This window comes from Panthera tigris, chromosome B1 (genome assembly GCF_018350195.1).
Source record: "Panthera tigris isolate Pti1 chromosome B1, P.tigris_Pti1_mat1.1, whole genome shotgun sequence".
Classification (NCBI taxonomy): Eukaryota; Metazoa; Chordata; class Mammalia; order Carnivora; family Felidae; genus Panthera; species Panthera tigris.
In genome coordinates, this window is record NC_056663.1 from 171,055,897 (window position 1) to 171,070,837 (window position 14,941).

Sequence of the window (14,941 nt, forward strand, 5' to 3'; positions counted from 1 at the left end):
AAGCATGCAAGTAAATTCACAGGCACAGAGGATCCATGTTAAAAACAGTTAAGGTAGCTGTGATGCAACACCAACAATTTGAATGGCCCTGACACACTCAAAATATTATCTTAATTATTCAACGAAATCCTGAAGCAAACTCTTGCTAGTCTTGGTACACTGCTAAACACTAAAGTAGCATGTTTTTTCCATGGTTTCAGCTTAGCTCAAAGAATTTTTACACTATTAAGAAAAAAATTAAAGTATTTCCCCTTTTTAAATTTACACAGACGTTTAATTAGCTTTATTTACAGAGCAGGGATTTTTTTTTCAGTCTCCAATGGTGCCTAGATAACATCATTAGGCAAGAATGCCAGTTTAAAAGTAATCTATGCAGAATCCTAAAAATAACAGATGTTGATGCTCCTCAAGAAAGGGCAAGCTTGACTATATCAGCAGCTCTTTCTCTATGCCTCAGTTACTCAGAAGCAATTCTGTTGCAGTCTCTACATCCCATGATTTTGAAGACAAGGCCACTATTACTGCATTCTGTAGAGAAGAAAAGGGGACACAAAAAAATCAAATCTCAAGAAAATATTTTTAAAATACTGAATCATGCACTATCTTTATATTGAGAAATCACACCTTGTTTTCTTTTTTTTTTTTTTTTAAGTTGCCTGGCATTTGTAGTGCATAAAAAGCTCCTAAACCAATGACTGGAATTAGCAAAGGGAAAAGAAAAATCACTGATTATAATAACAGAAGAAAGTTTATCAAAACTAGATTTAGAGAGTATCTTTGAAACACTTTTGTCAGCCAAGGATTTGCAGCAATAATTTTAAGTCAATCAATAAATGTATCAAAATAAGTATGCTTTTATATACTTACCCTATCAAAGCCCATAGCACATAAGTTTTCTATTTTTTTGGTGTATTCTGGACTAGAAACTGGTGCTCCAGCATACACATGTGCCCAAAGTCGAGCTGTCTGTTTGAACATTTCAGGATTTTGTTTGTACTATATGGAGAAAAAAATCAAATGACATGACAATACAGTAGTAGTATTCAATACTTAATTGCCTAAGAACTTGTTTCTTTTCTTTTCTTTTTTGAAGTTTATTTACTTTGAGAGAGAGAGCACATGCACAAACAGGGGAAAGGCAAAGAGAGAATCCCAAGCAAGCTCTGCACTGCCAGTGTAAGCCCAATGTGGAGCTTGAACCCATGAACCTCCAGATGATGACCATAGCTGAAGTTGGACGTGAAGTGTCAAACATTATACAGCTAAACAGAATTATTTGCTTCTAAAACTAGGTGGACATTCACTAATAAATGTAACTGACCTTTGTACTAACCACAGTTCAGGACAGAATACAACTAGACTTCACTGTTTTGCTAGAGCTGTATTAGCATACAGTGATTTAAGGATATGCCATGTGCAATGCCTGTTTGTTTGTTTTTTTAAAGATTTTATTTTGGGGACACCTGGCTGGGTCAGTTGGAGAGCATGGGACTCTTGATCATGGGGTTGAGTTCAAGCCCCATGTTGGGCATGGAAACTACTTAAAGGAAAAAAAAAAGATTTTATTTTTAAGTAATCTCTACACCCAACTTGGGGCTCGAATTTACAACCATGAGGTCAAGAGTCGCATGTTCCACCGAACAAGCCAGGCAGGTGCCCTGATTTACAGCATGTTTTGAAAGGTTTATGAACTTATCTCTTAAAAGTACCATAAAGTACTTTTAAAATGTAATACTTCCCATTCTCATTGGAATGAGATAAATTTATTCTCAAATACTCTGAGGCCAACATTACTTAACAAGTGACGTATAAATTTAAAACAACTATTCAATTCATTTTAATATTTCTTTTAAAAGTATTGAATATTTTAAGACTGATAAGCTTCTACTGTATATTAAAATGAAAAACCTAGTTTCTACCATGTTAATTCTTAATAAGAGAATAAGTCAAATTATTGAACTCTTTTAGGAACAAGAAGAAAGTGCTTAGACCAACTTCAGGCTTTGAGGCTCAGATCTCCAATAGGAACTCAAAGCTGAGACTCAAGCTATGGTTTTGACTACCCAGAGGGAATGAACAGTGTATATATGTAGCACGTAAAACCCTAATTCTAAGCACTCTGAGACAAACAACAGACCATATTAACAAGGATATACATTAAACAAGGAGTGAACAGCTTTTCAAGGGAAAGGAACAGGTTTTACTAAGAGGAAAGTTTCCTCAGGCAGAGGAAACATGACAAATTGGGGGAAATAACCAGTATAAATGAATCCCATCTTGAAAAGGCAAGGAATCCAAGGAACAGTAAGAATTTAGATGAGATAAGCTGGGTTTGTAGACAGTTCAAATCATGGAAAAGCTCTGCAAACTAAAGAATCTGGATTTACCAAGTAGGTAATAGCAGAGCTTCCAATAGGTTTTTAGTAGTAAAGTAAAATAAGATTTGTACTTTACAAAGCTAACTGGTATCAATGTAGAAGATGGGGGAAGGAAGAGGCCGAAGAAGGGGCAGGTATAAGAGCAGTCGAATGGAGACATTTTTAAAAATGTGAACTAAGGCAAATCAGAGAAGTATGATGAAAGAGATACTGGGAATGGAATCAACAAAAGAAAAGGAGACAGAAAGAAATTCCAAGTCTGTGATGTGGACATTTAAATTGATGATAGTATAATATAAAGATAGAAAGTTCACAGGATTTAAGATTCTAGGTTCAGTTTTGGGAATACTGTGCTGAGGTATCAGTGAAACATTCATATAGGGCTATCCTGTTTCTGAATAGGCTCTTGGGCTCAGAGAGAGGTCAAAGCCTAAACATTTTCTCAACTTACAGGTGATTGTATCAGTATGGATATGATCACCAAAGTTACCATATATAATGGAAAATAAAAGGAACAGTGTCAAAACCAAGGAACCATATTTAAGAGGGAGGAAAAAGAGAAATAATTGTAGAAACTAAGAAGGAACAACTACAACTACCAAGATGAAGAGAGTGTTGTATCTCAAGTCAAGAGAAGAAAAATTTTTAGATGGGGAAAAAAAAAAAGCTCAGTAAATCCTAATGGCTTAGAGGTTGGCAAACTTTCTCTAAAGACCAGATAATTATTTCAATTTTCAGACCATACCGTCTTTGTTCCAACTGTTCAACTCTGCCACTTTGTGGCTGGAAAGTAAACAAAGGGGTGTGGCAATAAAACATTATTTACTTGTAATTTACTGTCCTCTGTTAAGATCCTTGGTAACATTTACCATGCCACTTCAGCTATAGCAAGAGCTGGTTAAAATGATCATCAGGGGAGGGATCATCACTAAACTGAAGGACAGAGATGGATACACACATGATAAAGCATGTACAGTAAATAATCACAGAATCCAGATGTAGGCAGGACTATGGGTGTTCACTGTGTAATTCTTTTCACATTGTGCGTTTGAAAATTTCCACTGATGTGTTTTTTAAAAAAAGCATCTATCACATATCCAATTAAATTAGTATTTTAAAAATCAGTAAATTAAGTTTTCACTATTATATCTGAAAAAATTATCTTACCACAAGAAAGAAAACCATTTCCAAATTTAGTTTCAATGGAACTATGCTCATGTGTTAACACTGCAAACCACTATGGTAGTAAAGAATTATAGGTAAGTATAAGAAGGTCTTATAAAAGCAGCTACCTTACCTGATTTGCTACTACTGCATCTTGTGGATCATCTGGTTCTGCAGCTGCCAACAGGGCTTGCAATGACAATAATACCGTGCGGAGAGTCATTGCTGCTGCCCTAAAATTCAAACAGGAAAATATTCCAGTTAAGAACACACTGCATGACAAAAACCAAAGTGGATGTTTCCTGAATAAAATATAAAAACTGGAGATAAAAATAATTTAGATTTTATCTTAATCATGTAGCTAAACTGTAGAAATTTATATATCTACCTACCATATTTTTCTTCTTCTTGACTTTAAAATGAATGGAGTCTATTTCTTAAGACAATTCAAAGTGTCCTGAACTGGCCTTCCTTTTCTTTTTGTTGGCAATATCCTTCTAGTCAACTTTATCCACTGACTTAATTTTCTACCCACTTCTCTACACATGAAGTGATAAACTAGTATGTGTAACTTTCTTTCAATGCCACTCCAAAAACATATAAGATACCATCAAGCAAATATCCCTTATTTTCAAGAAAGCCTAAAAGCACTCCATAACATTCTGAAACAGACCAAGTTTACTTAAAATATATCACCACTAAATTCATGCTTCTAAATGTATTTTTTAAGCAAGTATTTATTTAAAAAAATGGTATCTACATAACCAGCAAGGATTCTTCGTGTTTCTGTTAAAAAAGCTGTCTGACCAGTATAGAAATATTCATAAATATAATAAATGCAACAGTGAAATATTTAAAAAGTTGAAGGAGCATTAAATAATAAGCCCATTTTAACCACACAAATTAGATCATTCTAATCCAATCTTTTTCAACTGGGTTCCTCATTTTAACCACGGAACAGAGAAAATTACCAAGTGACTATTTTCTCAATTTTCCCAAGAATGGTACCATCTTTGACTATTACAATAAAGGTTAATTTATTACCAATAATGGAGGCCTTAACCAACAATAGATGCCTTAAGGCACTGTATCCCACAAAGTGTAGTTTCACCAACCAGTAGTGTCAACATCACCTGGGAAACTTGTAAGAAATGAAAATTCTCAGCCTCATCCCAGACTTCCTGAATCAGAAATGCCAGGGTAGGATTAACAAGTACCCCAAGTGATGTTTTTTTAGTTAACATCTTAAAACACTTTTTTTTTTAATTAAAACAACTTTTATTTTTTTATTTTAGAGAGAGAGCAAGTACACAAGCAAGGGGGAAGGAGAGAGAATCCCAAGCTCAGTGCAGAGCCTGACATGGGGCTCAATCCCACGACTCTGGGATCATGACCTGAACCAAAATCAAGAGTCAGATGCTCACCTGATTGAGCCACTCAGGCACCCCACTCCAAGTGATTCAGATGCAACCTAATGTTTGAGAAATACTGTTTTAGGGGATTACAGCCTGAGCTAATTGAGAAGGGCTACTCTAAACCAATATAATAAAATCAATATCAAAACTGTAGTTCTGTATTTTATATATGAGAGAAAAATTGCATCACAAATGAATCATCAAAAATGCTACCAGAGGGGCGCCTGGGTGGCTCAGTCGGTTAAGCGTCCGACTTCAGCTCAGGTCACGATCTCGCGGTCCGTGAGTTCAAGCCCCGCGTCAGGCTCTGGGCTGATGGCTCAGAGCCTGGAGCCTGCTTCTGATTCTGTGTCTTCCTCTCTCTCTGCCCCTCCCCCGTTCATGCTCTGTCTCTCTCTGTCCCAAAAATAAATAAACGTTAAAAAAAAAAAAAAATTTTTTTTAAAAAAATGCTACCAGAATAAAAATTTTTATTTCTCAATCCACCTTTTTGAGAAGTTTAATCAGAAAAGGAAGAGACTGGTTATGACACAAAAGTTAGCTGAAATGCTAAACTAGCATTAAAGAGAACAGGATTTTAAAAGCTTTTTAAACCACTATATATGGTTATGTAATGGAAATTTCTAATTCTGAAACAGGGCTGGAAAAATGGAGATTGTTTTTCTAAACCAAGGTTCTAAACTTCCAGGGCACCTGGGTGGCTCATCAGTTAAGCATCTGACTTTGGCCCAGGTCATGATCTCATGGCTTTTGAGTCTGAGCCCCGCACTGGGCTCTGTACTGAGAGTGCACAGCCTGCTTCTGTTCCCCCCTCCCGCCCCTCCCTCTCTTGCATGTGCTCTCTCTCAAAAATAGATAAACATAAAAAAATAATAATAATAAGGTTCTATATTTCCTAAGAGCTTACAAAAGTTACTTTCAACCAACAGGTACACCATCTTTAGAATGGATATTCTTTTAAGACAGGAATCAAAGCATAAAAATCGGTATTTAGCGCTTAAATGTTCATTCTTGTCCTGCCGTTATCACTGTGACAAGGTGAAATCTTTCTTAATTAGAAGTACACTACTTTTGGGGCACCTGGGTGGTTCAGTCAGTTAAGTGTCCAACTCTTGATTTCGGCTCAGGTCATCCATCATCTGACAGCTGGTGAGATTGAGCCCCAAGTCAGGTTTTGTGCTGACAGCTTGGGATTCTCTCTTTCCCCCTTTCTCTGCCCCTCCACTGCTCACACACTCTGTCTCAAAGTAAATGAACATTAAAAAAAATACACTACTTTCATTGTCTATTTGGGTAATTAAATTTTTTAATGTTTATTTCTGAGTGTGTGCACGCACAAGTGGGGGAAAGGCAGAGAGAAGGAGAGAGGGTCTGAAGTGGGCTCCACACTGACAGAAGAGGCCAATGTGAGGCTTGAATTCATGAACCTGTGAGATCATGACCTGAGTCAAAGTTGGACACTTAACTGACTAAGCCACCCATGTGCCCCTCTATTTGGGTAATTTTGAAGAGAATGTCTAAAGGTACGTGAACATCAAAAGCTGCCTACATGTATCAGCATAAAGCTCACCTCCATCACCTGAAAATCATCCAGAAGAGACAAAAATACAAATTATCACAGAAATAGGATATATAAAGTTAAGCTGGCTACTCTAATATTCCATTGAACTTATTTAAGCACACCAGTGAAAAAATCCGTGACATTAAACAAAATCTTAAGTTACATAATTTTTAATTAATATAATTATTTCTTTCAAGGAAAGTTATTTGAATATTAAAGATAAATCTTCACTCAAAGGAATATTTCATACTAAAACAATTATTAAACTCACTATAATTTTAACTTGTAATAAAAACAATGAAAACATGTAAAATAAAAGCCGTCTAAATCTCACAAATCATTGGGCAACTGAGTGGCTAAGTCAATTAAGCATCCAACTCTTGATCTCAGCTCAGGTCATGATCTCATGGTTCATGAGACTGAGCCCCATATGTCAGCCCCTACACTAACAGTGCAGAGCCTGCCTGGGATTCTCTCTCTCTCTGCCCCTACCCTGCACGCTCTCTCTCTCTCTCTCTCAAAATAAATAAATAAACTTAAAAATCTCACAAATCTTAGCAAAACCTTAATAACATTACATAGATAGATTTATATTTTTATCTCAAGGCAATAAACATTTTTCTTTAAAACTTGATGAGCTCTTGGGGCGCCTGGGTGGCTTGGTTAAGCATCCGACTTCAGCTCAAGTCACAATCTCCTGGTTCTTGAGTTCGAGCCCCACGTTGGGCTCTCTGCTGTCAGCACAGAGCTTCCTGCTTCAGATCCTCTGTCTCCCTCTCTCTCTGCCCCCACCCCCACTCTTGCAAGTTTTCTCTTTCTCTCTCTCAAAAATAAATAAATGTTAAAAAAAAACTTGATGAACTTTCAAAAGAATGAATTTGGGCCCTTGCTTTACACCATATATGAAAATTAATTCAAAATGTATCAAAGAACTCTGTGTCTCCCTCCCTCTCTCTGCCCCTCCCCCACTCATGCTCTCTGTCAAAAATAAATTTAAAAAAACTTAAAAAAAAAAAAAGGATCAAAGAACTAAGTATAAGAGCTAAAACCATACAACACTTAGAAGAAAACACAGGGGGAAAGCTTCACAATTGGGGTTGAATTTCTTGGATGGGATATCAAAAGCACAGGCAACAATAGGAAAACTGGAGAAACTGGTGTAACTACATCCAAGTTAACTGTATAGACAGAAAAACCTGTGCAAAGGATAAAATCAATAGAGTGAAAGGCAACCCACAGAATGAGAGAAAATATTTGCAAATCATATCTGATAAAGGGTTAATGTTTGGAATATATAAAGAATTGCTGTTAACAACAAAAACTCAAAAAATAAGGACCTGGACAAACATTTCTCCACAGAAGATATAAAAATAGCTTATAAGCACATGAAAAGATGCTTAACATCACTAATTGTTAAGGAAACCAAACAATGAGACACTACTTCACATCCATTAGGATGGCTACTCTCAAACAAAACAGAAAAATAACAATTGCTGGTGAAGATGTAGAGTCACTGGAATCCTTGGGCATAGTTGGTGGGAATGCAAAATGGAGCAACAATTACAAAAAACACTATAGCAGTTCTTCAAAAAACAAAACAAACAAAAAAAACACCTAAACACAGAATTACCATATGATCTAACAAATCCACTTCTAGATACAGACCCAAAATAACTGAAAGCAGAGACTTAGATACTAGTATACCCATGTTCATAACAAGTATTACTCACAATAGCCAGAAGGTGAGAGTAACTCATTTCCATCAACCCATGAATGAAGAAAATGTGATCTTTATCTATCTATCTACACACAATGAAATATTACTCAGCCTTAAAAAGACAAATCAGACCCATGCTACAACATGATGAATCCTGGTGACATTAAATTAATAAGTGAAGCCAGGAATAAAAAGACAAATACTATGATTCATGAGGTACCTAGAAAAGCCAAATTCACAGAGACATGAAGTAGAATGGTGGCTGCCATAGGCTGGAGCAAGACAGGAATGGGAAATAAGTGTAGAGGTGAAGAGTTTCAGTTTCAAAACATGAAAGGGTGGGGAGGGGGTGTGGTAGAAGGATGAAGAGTCAAAGCACAGAGGATTTTTAGGACAGTGAAAGTACTCAGTATACCACAATGATGGATACATGTCATACACTTCTTCAAATGCACGGAATGGACAACACTAAGAGTGAACCATAATATAAATTATGATTGGGATAGGTCAATGTAGGTTCATCAACCATAACAAATGTACCATTCTGATGGAGGATGTTGATAATGGGGGAGGCTATGCATGTGTGGGGGCAGGGAGTATATGGGAAATTTCTATACCTTTCTTTCAATTTTGCTGTGAACCTAGAACTGCTCTAAAAAAATAGTCTTATTAAAAAAAAAAAACAACCTGGGGACTGGGGACTGGTAGCACAACAATGTGAATATACTTAATAATACTCATCTGTATACTTATTTTAAACAGCTAAGATTACCATGTTATAGGTCAATTAAAAACACCAAGACGGTAAATTTTATGTCATATGCATTTTACAGTATAAAAACATTGTTTTTGAGAGAGAGCGAGAGCGATAGAGAGAGAATGTGTGGGAGGAGGGGCAGAGAGGGAGATAGAGGATCCCAAGCAGGCTCTGTGCTGTTATCCGACACAGGGCTCAATCTCACAAACCGTGAGATCATGATCTGGGCTGAGATCAAGAGTTGAACCCTCAAGACTGAGCCATGTAGGAGCCTCAAAAATATTTTTTAAAGTGAGAAGCTCTTCTCTTTGAGAGTCATAAGTCCTTAATATAAATACTTAAAAATACTTTTCCTTTATTTCCACTGTCTTTATTGGGAAGACACAAACTACTATAATAGACCTCTGAAATTACCACTTTCAAAACCAGAAACTAAGGACCTAAAGGTGAACATGTTAGAAGGGATAGTTTGCTCTCAATATGGAAGAAAAAAATCTTAAGACTTCATTCATAACAATCTTAAAGAGAAAACGTTATGTTTTCTGTATGCTTGAAATTTTTCTTAATAAAATGTTGGGGGAGGTATTTATAAATCATTAAGAATTAATTAGCTAGGGGCGCCTGGGTGGCTCAGTCGGTTGAGCACCAACTCTTGGTTTTGGCTCAGGTCATGATCTCACAGTTATGTGGGTTTGAGCCCTGCATTGGGCTCTGTACCTACTTGGGATTCTCTCTCTCCCTCTCGTTCTCCCACTTGCCAATTTGTCTGTCTCTCTCAAAATAAATAAACTTAAAAAAAATTTTTTTAATTAAAAAAAAATTAGCTAAAAATAAACGTAAATGACACTTGAAACTAATACTGTATGTCAACTATACTTCAATACAAAATAAAAATTTTAATATTTATTTTTGAGAGAGAGAGAGAGAGAGAGAAACAGAGTGTGACTGGGGGAGAGGCAGAGAGTGAAAGACAGAGAGAGAAGACACAGATTCTGAAGCGGGCTCTAGGCCCTGAGCTGTCAGCACAGAGCCTGATGTGGGGCTTGAACTCACAGACTGCGAGATTATGACCTGAGCTGAAGTCAGATGCTTAACTAAGACACCCAGGTGCACCCCTCCAATAAAAAATTTTTAAAAATGAATGATAGAGGAAAAAAACCACTTTAAATGTAAAGTTTTAAAAAGCTAGACAAGAAAATTAATGGTAAAGAATGACATTGTTTTAATTTAGTTGTAATAAAATTACTATCAAAACAAAACCTAGTCTTCTGGCTCTAAGTACTATAGAAATTATAACATCTTTGATAGTGTAAAGAAATATATGAATTTTTTGACTGCTCTAAATTTTAAATCTAAACATAGTAATGTGAAAAAAGCATACAACTGAACATACAATCTTTCATTTCATTTATTGTTTTACACAGTACTAACTAAATACACAATGCATTGAGATTTTTAGGATTTAGTATGTAAAAAACAAATCCTAACAGGTAAACAGGATTATGAAATTTCAACTTGTGTCAGCTAATTTTAATAATCAGTGGTTGACATACCTTACAAATCTATCTTAAGTAAATCAATTTTGCTCAGATCACAGAAACACAGTTAAGATGGCAAATTAAATATTCATGCATACAGGGACATATGTTTATAGCAGCATTATCAACAATAGCCAAAGTATGGAAAGAGCCCAAATGTCCATCGATGGATGAATGGATAAAGAAAATGTGGTTATACATACATACATATATATATATACATACATACATATGGTTGTATGTATATATATGTATGTGTGGTTGTACACACACACACACACACACACACACACATATACACACATATAATGGATTATTACTCAGCAATCAAAAAGAACGGAATCTTGCCATCTGCAACTAGGTGGATGGAACTGGAGGGTATTATGCTAAGTGAAATTAGAGAAAGACAAGTATCATATGACTTCACTATAAGAGGACTTTAAGAGACAAAACAGATGAACATAAGGGAAGGGAAACAAAAATAATATAAAAACGGGGGGGACAAAACATGAGACTCTTAATTATGGAGAACAAACAGAGGGTTACTGGAGGGGGTGTGGGAGGGGGAATGGGTTAAGGGGCATTAAAGAATCTACTCCTGAAGTCATTGTTGCACTATATGTATGCTAACTGATTTGGATATAAATTTAAAAAATTAAATAAAATTAAAAAATATATATTCATGCATACAGAGTAAGGCCTTCAATATGTACAATAGCCATGTGAACTGTCTCTATTGTTGACTGTTATTTTCTATTAAGGGTCTTCCAGAAGACCATCAACATAATCGATGTTTATTTAAAACACTGACAACTACTTAAAAATGGCAACTTTTGTTTTAATTTTTTATTAAAGTATAATAAGCAGAGTTATACAGCTAGATGAATTTTTATATATGTATACAACACCCATGTAATCATCACCTAGATCAAAATATAGAGTACTTCCAGCACTCCAAAAAGCCTTCTCATGCAACTCCCTTTCACAACCCTCATCTACCCCTACCACTGTCCTAATTTCTATCATAGTTTTGGCTTATCTTAAATTTTATAAAAAGCTATACAGTACATGCTCTTTTACGTCTGGCTTTTGTCACTCAACATGCCTGTGAGAATAATCCATGTTATTTGTGTGTCTATATATATATATGTCTATATAGACATATCTATCTATCTAGACATATATATATATATATATGTCTAGATAGATAGATAGATATATGGGGTTGTTATGGTGTGACTAAATGTGCTATAAATATTCCTGTACAAGTCTTTTGGTGGACATGCACTTATTTCTCTTGGATATAGACTTAGGAGTGGATTTGCTATGCCATATCAAAGGTGGTATGTTTAGCTTTGGTAGATACTGCTGGTTGAGTGGTTGAACCATATGCCTACCATCAATGCAAGAGAACTATTTATAAGTGTGTAGTAGTATCTAATTGTAATTTTAATCTGCATTTCCCTGATGACTAATGACACTGAGTATTGCTTATCAGTCATCTAAATATTCTCTTAATGCCTGTTTATGGCTTTTGGAAGGGCAGTTTCACTGAGTGCAATTTTTATGTGTAGTTATTTTCTTCTATCCCCTATATTCAGAATAGGTGTCAGTGGAAAAACACCAGAGAATAGTTTCTTCATACAACACATTGTATAGTTAAGAAATAAACCATACGAACATTAAGTTGTTAAATATTAAAGGTAAATCGCCAACCATATATACTAATAAAAGACCAAGACTAACAAACTGTCTTCTAGCACACCTATCCCAAATTATTCAATGTTTACTCAATTTATTTTTCTGAAGATTACTATCTTGTAGTTTTCTTTACCAAATTCCAGCTCTGAAGCCTAAACATGAATATCCACTGACTGCCAATTATACCTCAATAAATGGGGGGGTGGGGGGGAGAGGGTAGGTAGGATTATCCATGTATATCCAATCTCACCTATTTTATCTGATATTATTTTTTAACATTTCAATTATATAGATATGAAATGAGACTAAATTTAGCTACTTCACACCTGCCTAAGGAAATGAGAATAGTTGACACAAAGTGTTTCAGTACAAAAGTTCAAGTTCTCTCTCTACACATTCACCATCTTCTTTCAACTATCTATAGGGAGATAATCAGATGTGGTAGTACTGCTGGCTTAACTCTGAGCAAAAAGGGAAGTCGGTGGAAAATTTCAGTCTAGAGCTTTATTTGTTTTTAAAAAGGGGGGCGGGGGGAACAGGGAGGAGAGTGTATCATTCTAGCTGCTGAGAATTGCTGAGTAGGGCAAAGTTACAAACAGGGGGGCAGGCTACTGTAATCATCCAGGAAAGAAGTAATGTGATGTGGGCCAGATAGTTAGTAGCAGTGCAACTGCTTATAAGACTTTGGTGGTTTCACCAACAAGATTTGCAAACAGGGTATACAGGGTACCAGAGAAACAAGAACCAAGGATCATGAGGACGTTTTGGCCAGAGCAAATGCAAGGATGTAGCTGTCAATAACTTAGATGGGGTGAACCAGGTTTTGGGTTAGGGGATTATCAGTTCAGTTTTCAACATGTTTACATTTGAGATGTCTACTATATACATAGTCAAGTAAAGATGTTAAGCAGGTAGCAGGATATGAGCCTGGAGTTCAAGAAAGATAAATTTATGAGTTGCTGGTATTTAAAAAGTGAAGTTATAAAATCAGATAAGCATACCAAGAAAGTGAGTATAGATGAAGAGGAGCATAGGTAAAGACTTAGCTTTCAAGTACTGTCATGTGCAAAGCTCCAGGAGAAAAGGGAGAAACTAGTTAAGGAGTCAAGGAGTCTGGGAGTGGACATAGGAAAGGGGGAAATAGAAGACCTAATATCCCAGAAACCAAGTGAATAAAAAGTACAATGTCTGCAAACATTCCTTAGTACCACTGAATGATTGAGCTATTATAAGGGGCCTGGGCCTTTCAGATAACTTTATGGATAAAAATACTGAGTCCTATAAATTGCAAAAAGCTACAAATTAAAAGAAGGACAGATTAGGTCTATTCCACACTACTCAATGTTTAACAGTATGGAATATATATCAAGAAACTAGATCCCAAGAGATGATCTGAGGGAGGCGGCTTTACCCAGATGTGCTATTAGAATAGAAAAACAAGGGGCACCTGGGTGGCTCAGTCGGTTAAGCATCTGACTTCGGCTCAGGTCATGATCTCACCATTCATGGGTTCAAGCCCCACATCAGTCTCTGTGCTGACAGCACAGAGCCTGGAGCCTGCTTCGGATTCTGTGTTTCCCTGTCTCTTTACCCCTTCCCCACTCATGGTGTGTCTGTCTGTCCGTCTCTCTCTCTCTCAAAAATAAACAAATATTGGAAAAAAAAAAAAAAAGAGTAGAAAAACCAAACCAAACCAACAACTCTTGTCTGTTTATCCAGTTACTAAATAAACCAAATCATCCAAACACTAAATGTTGTCATTCCTGTTTCATCCTGTTCAGGTTCTATTCTTTCCATTTCTTAACAAATCAAACACATAAACTTATTACTGTTTTCTCCCACTCCAATGTCTTTTTATACTTGTTTTAGTTTTTTCCATCCATGTTGTTAGACTATGCCAGGATCTACTCTAAGAAAATTACATAAACCAATTCATGTAATACTTTTAACAGCCTTATGAAGCAGGTGTTAACCCTATTTGTGAGATGAGGAAACTAAGGCACAAAAGCTAGGTAATTTGCTCAGGACGACAGTTCAGTAAATGGCAGAGCTAGGTCTGAATTTAAAGGGTAAGAACACTGTGCTAAAATCAGATCAGACAAAACATGTGAAAGCAGTATAAAGTGCCATACAAATGAAGATATCACCTACAAAGGCACTCCTTTCTTCAAATCTGAGAACCTTAACTCTGTCCAATTAACACAACTTTCAATATTTTTGTTGCCTATATTACATCCAAGTCAGAGCTGATTACTTCAATATTTAATTATGTTAGTCTTTCACAAACATCTTTCAGAGATAGCAAGAACTAAATTTACCAAAATAAATGAAATCAAAGCTTTTCAAGATGTAAGAGCTAGTATCTAACGTTACCTAATAAGTCACTATTTAAATAATGATTGTGATCTCAAATCTACCACATTTTTGATTATGCACTTAAGAGACTTTATAAAGTTTCAAAATTACAGCCCAAATAGGAGAAAGTATAATATATGCTTATGTTCTGAGGCAATTACACAGGTAACACTCTAAATATAGTTTGGAATTCATATGAGAGAGGGGAGAAGGTGAATTCAAAATCTCTTACCATTGATCTTTCAGGATATCCAAACAAATAGCCCCTGTGACGGAACTAATATTAGGATGCCATATTTTAGTGATAAACCGGACCTAGAATATAAAGCACACTTGAGTTTTTAAGTAACAGAAA

General features: G+C 35.9%; 1 protein-coding gene across 7 annotated transcripts in view; it reads right to left on the reverse strand.

Moving 5' to 3' along the window:
- Window positions 1-268: 268 nt before the first annotated feature.
- Window positions 269-14,941, reverse strand: part of UBE2K (ubiquitin conjugating enzyme E2 K) — a 35,805-nt gene continuing 21,132 nt past the window's right edge. For all 7 annotated transcript variants that reach the window (XM_042984688.1, XM_042984687.1, XM_042984690.1 and 4 more), the window contains 4 exons: window positions 14,819-14,901; window positions 3,676-3,775; window positions 868-996; window positions 269-528 (listed from right to left, as the gene is read on the reverse strand). In XM_042984688.1, coding sequence (XP_042840622.1) covers window positions 454-528; window positions 868-996; window positions 3,676-3,775; window positions 14,819-14,901 — 387 coding nt within the window. In that variant the 3' untranslated portion in view covers window positions 269-453. The remainder of the gene's footprint in view (window positions 529-867; window positions 997-3,675; window positions 3,776-14,818; window positions 14,902-14,941) is intronic.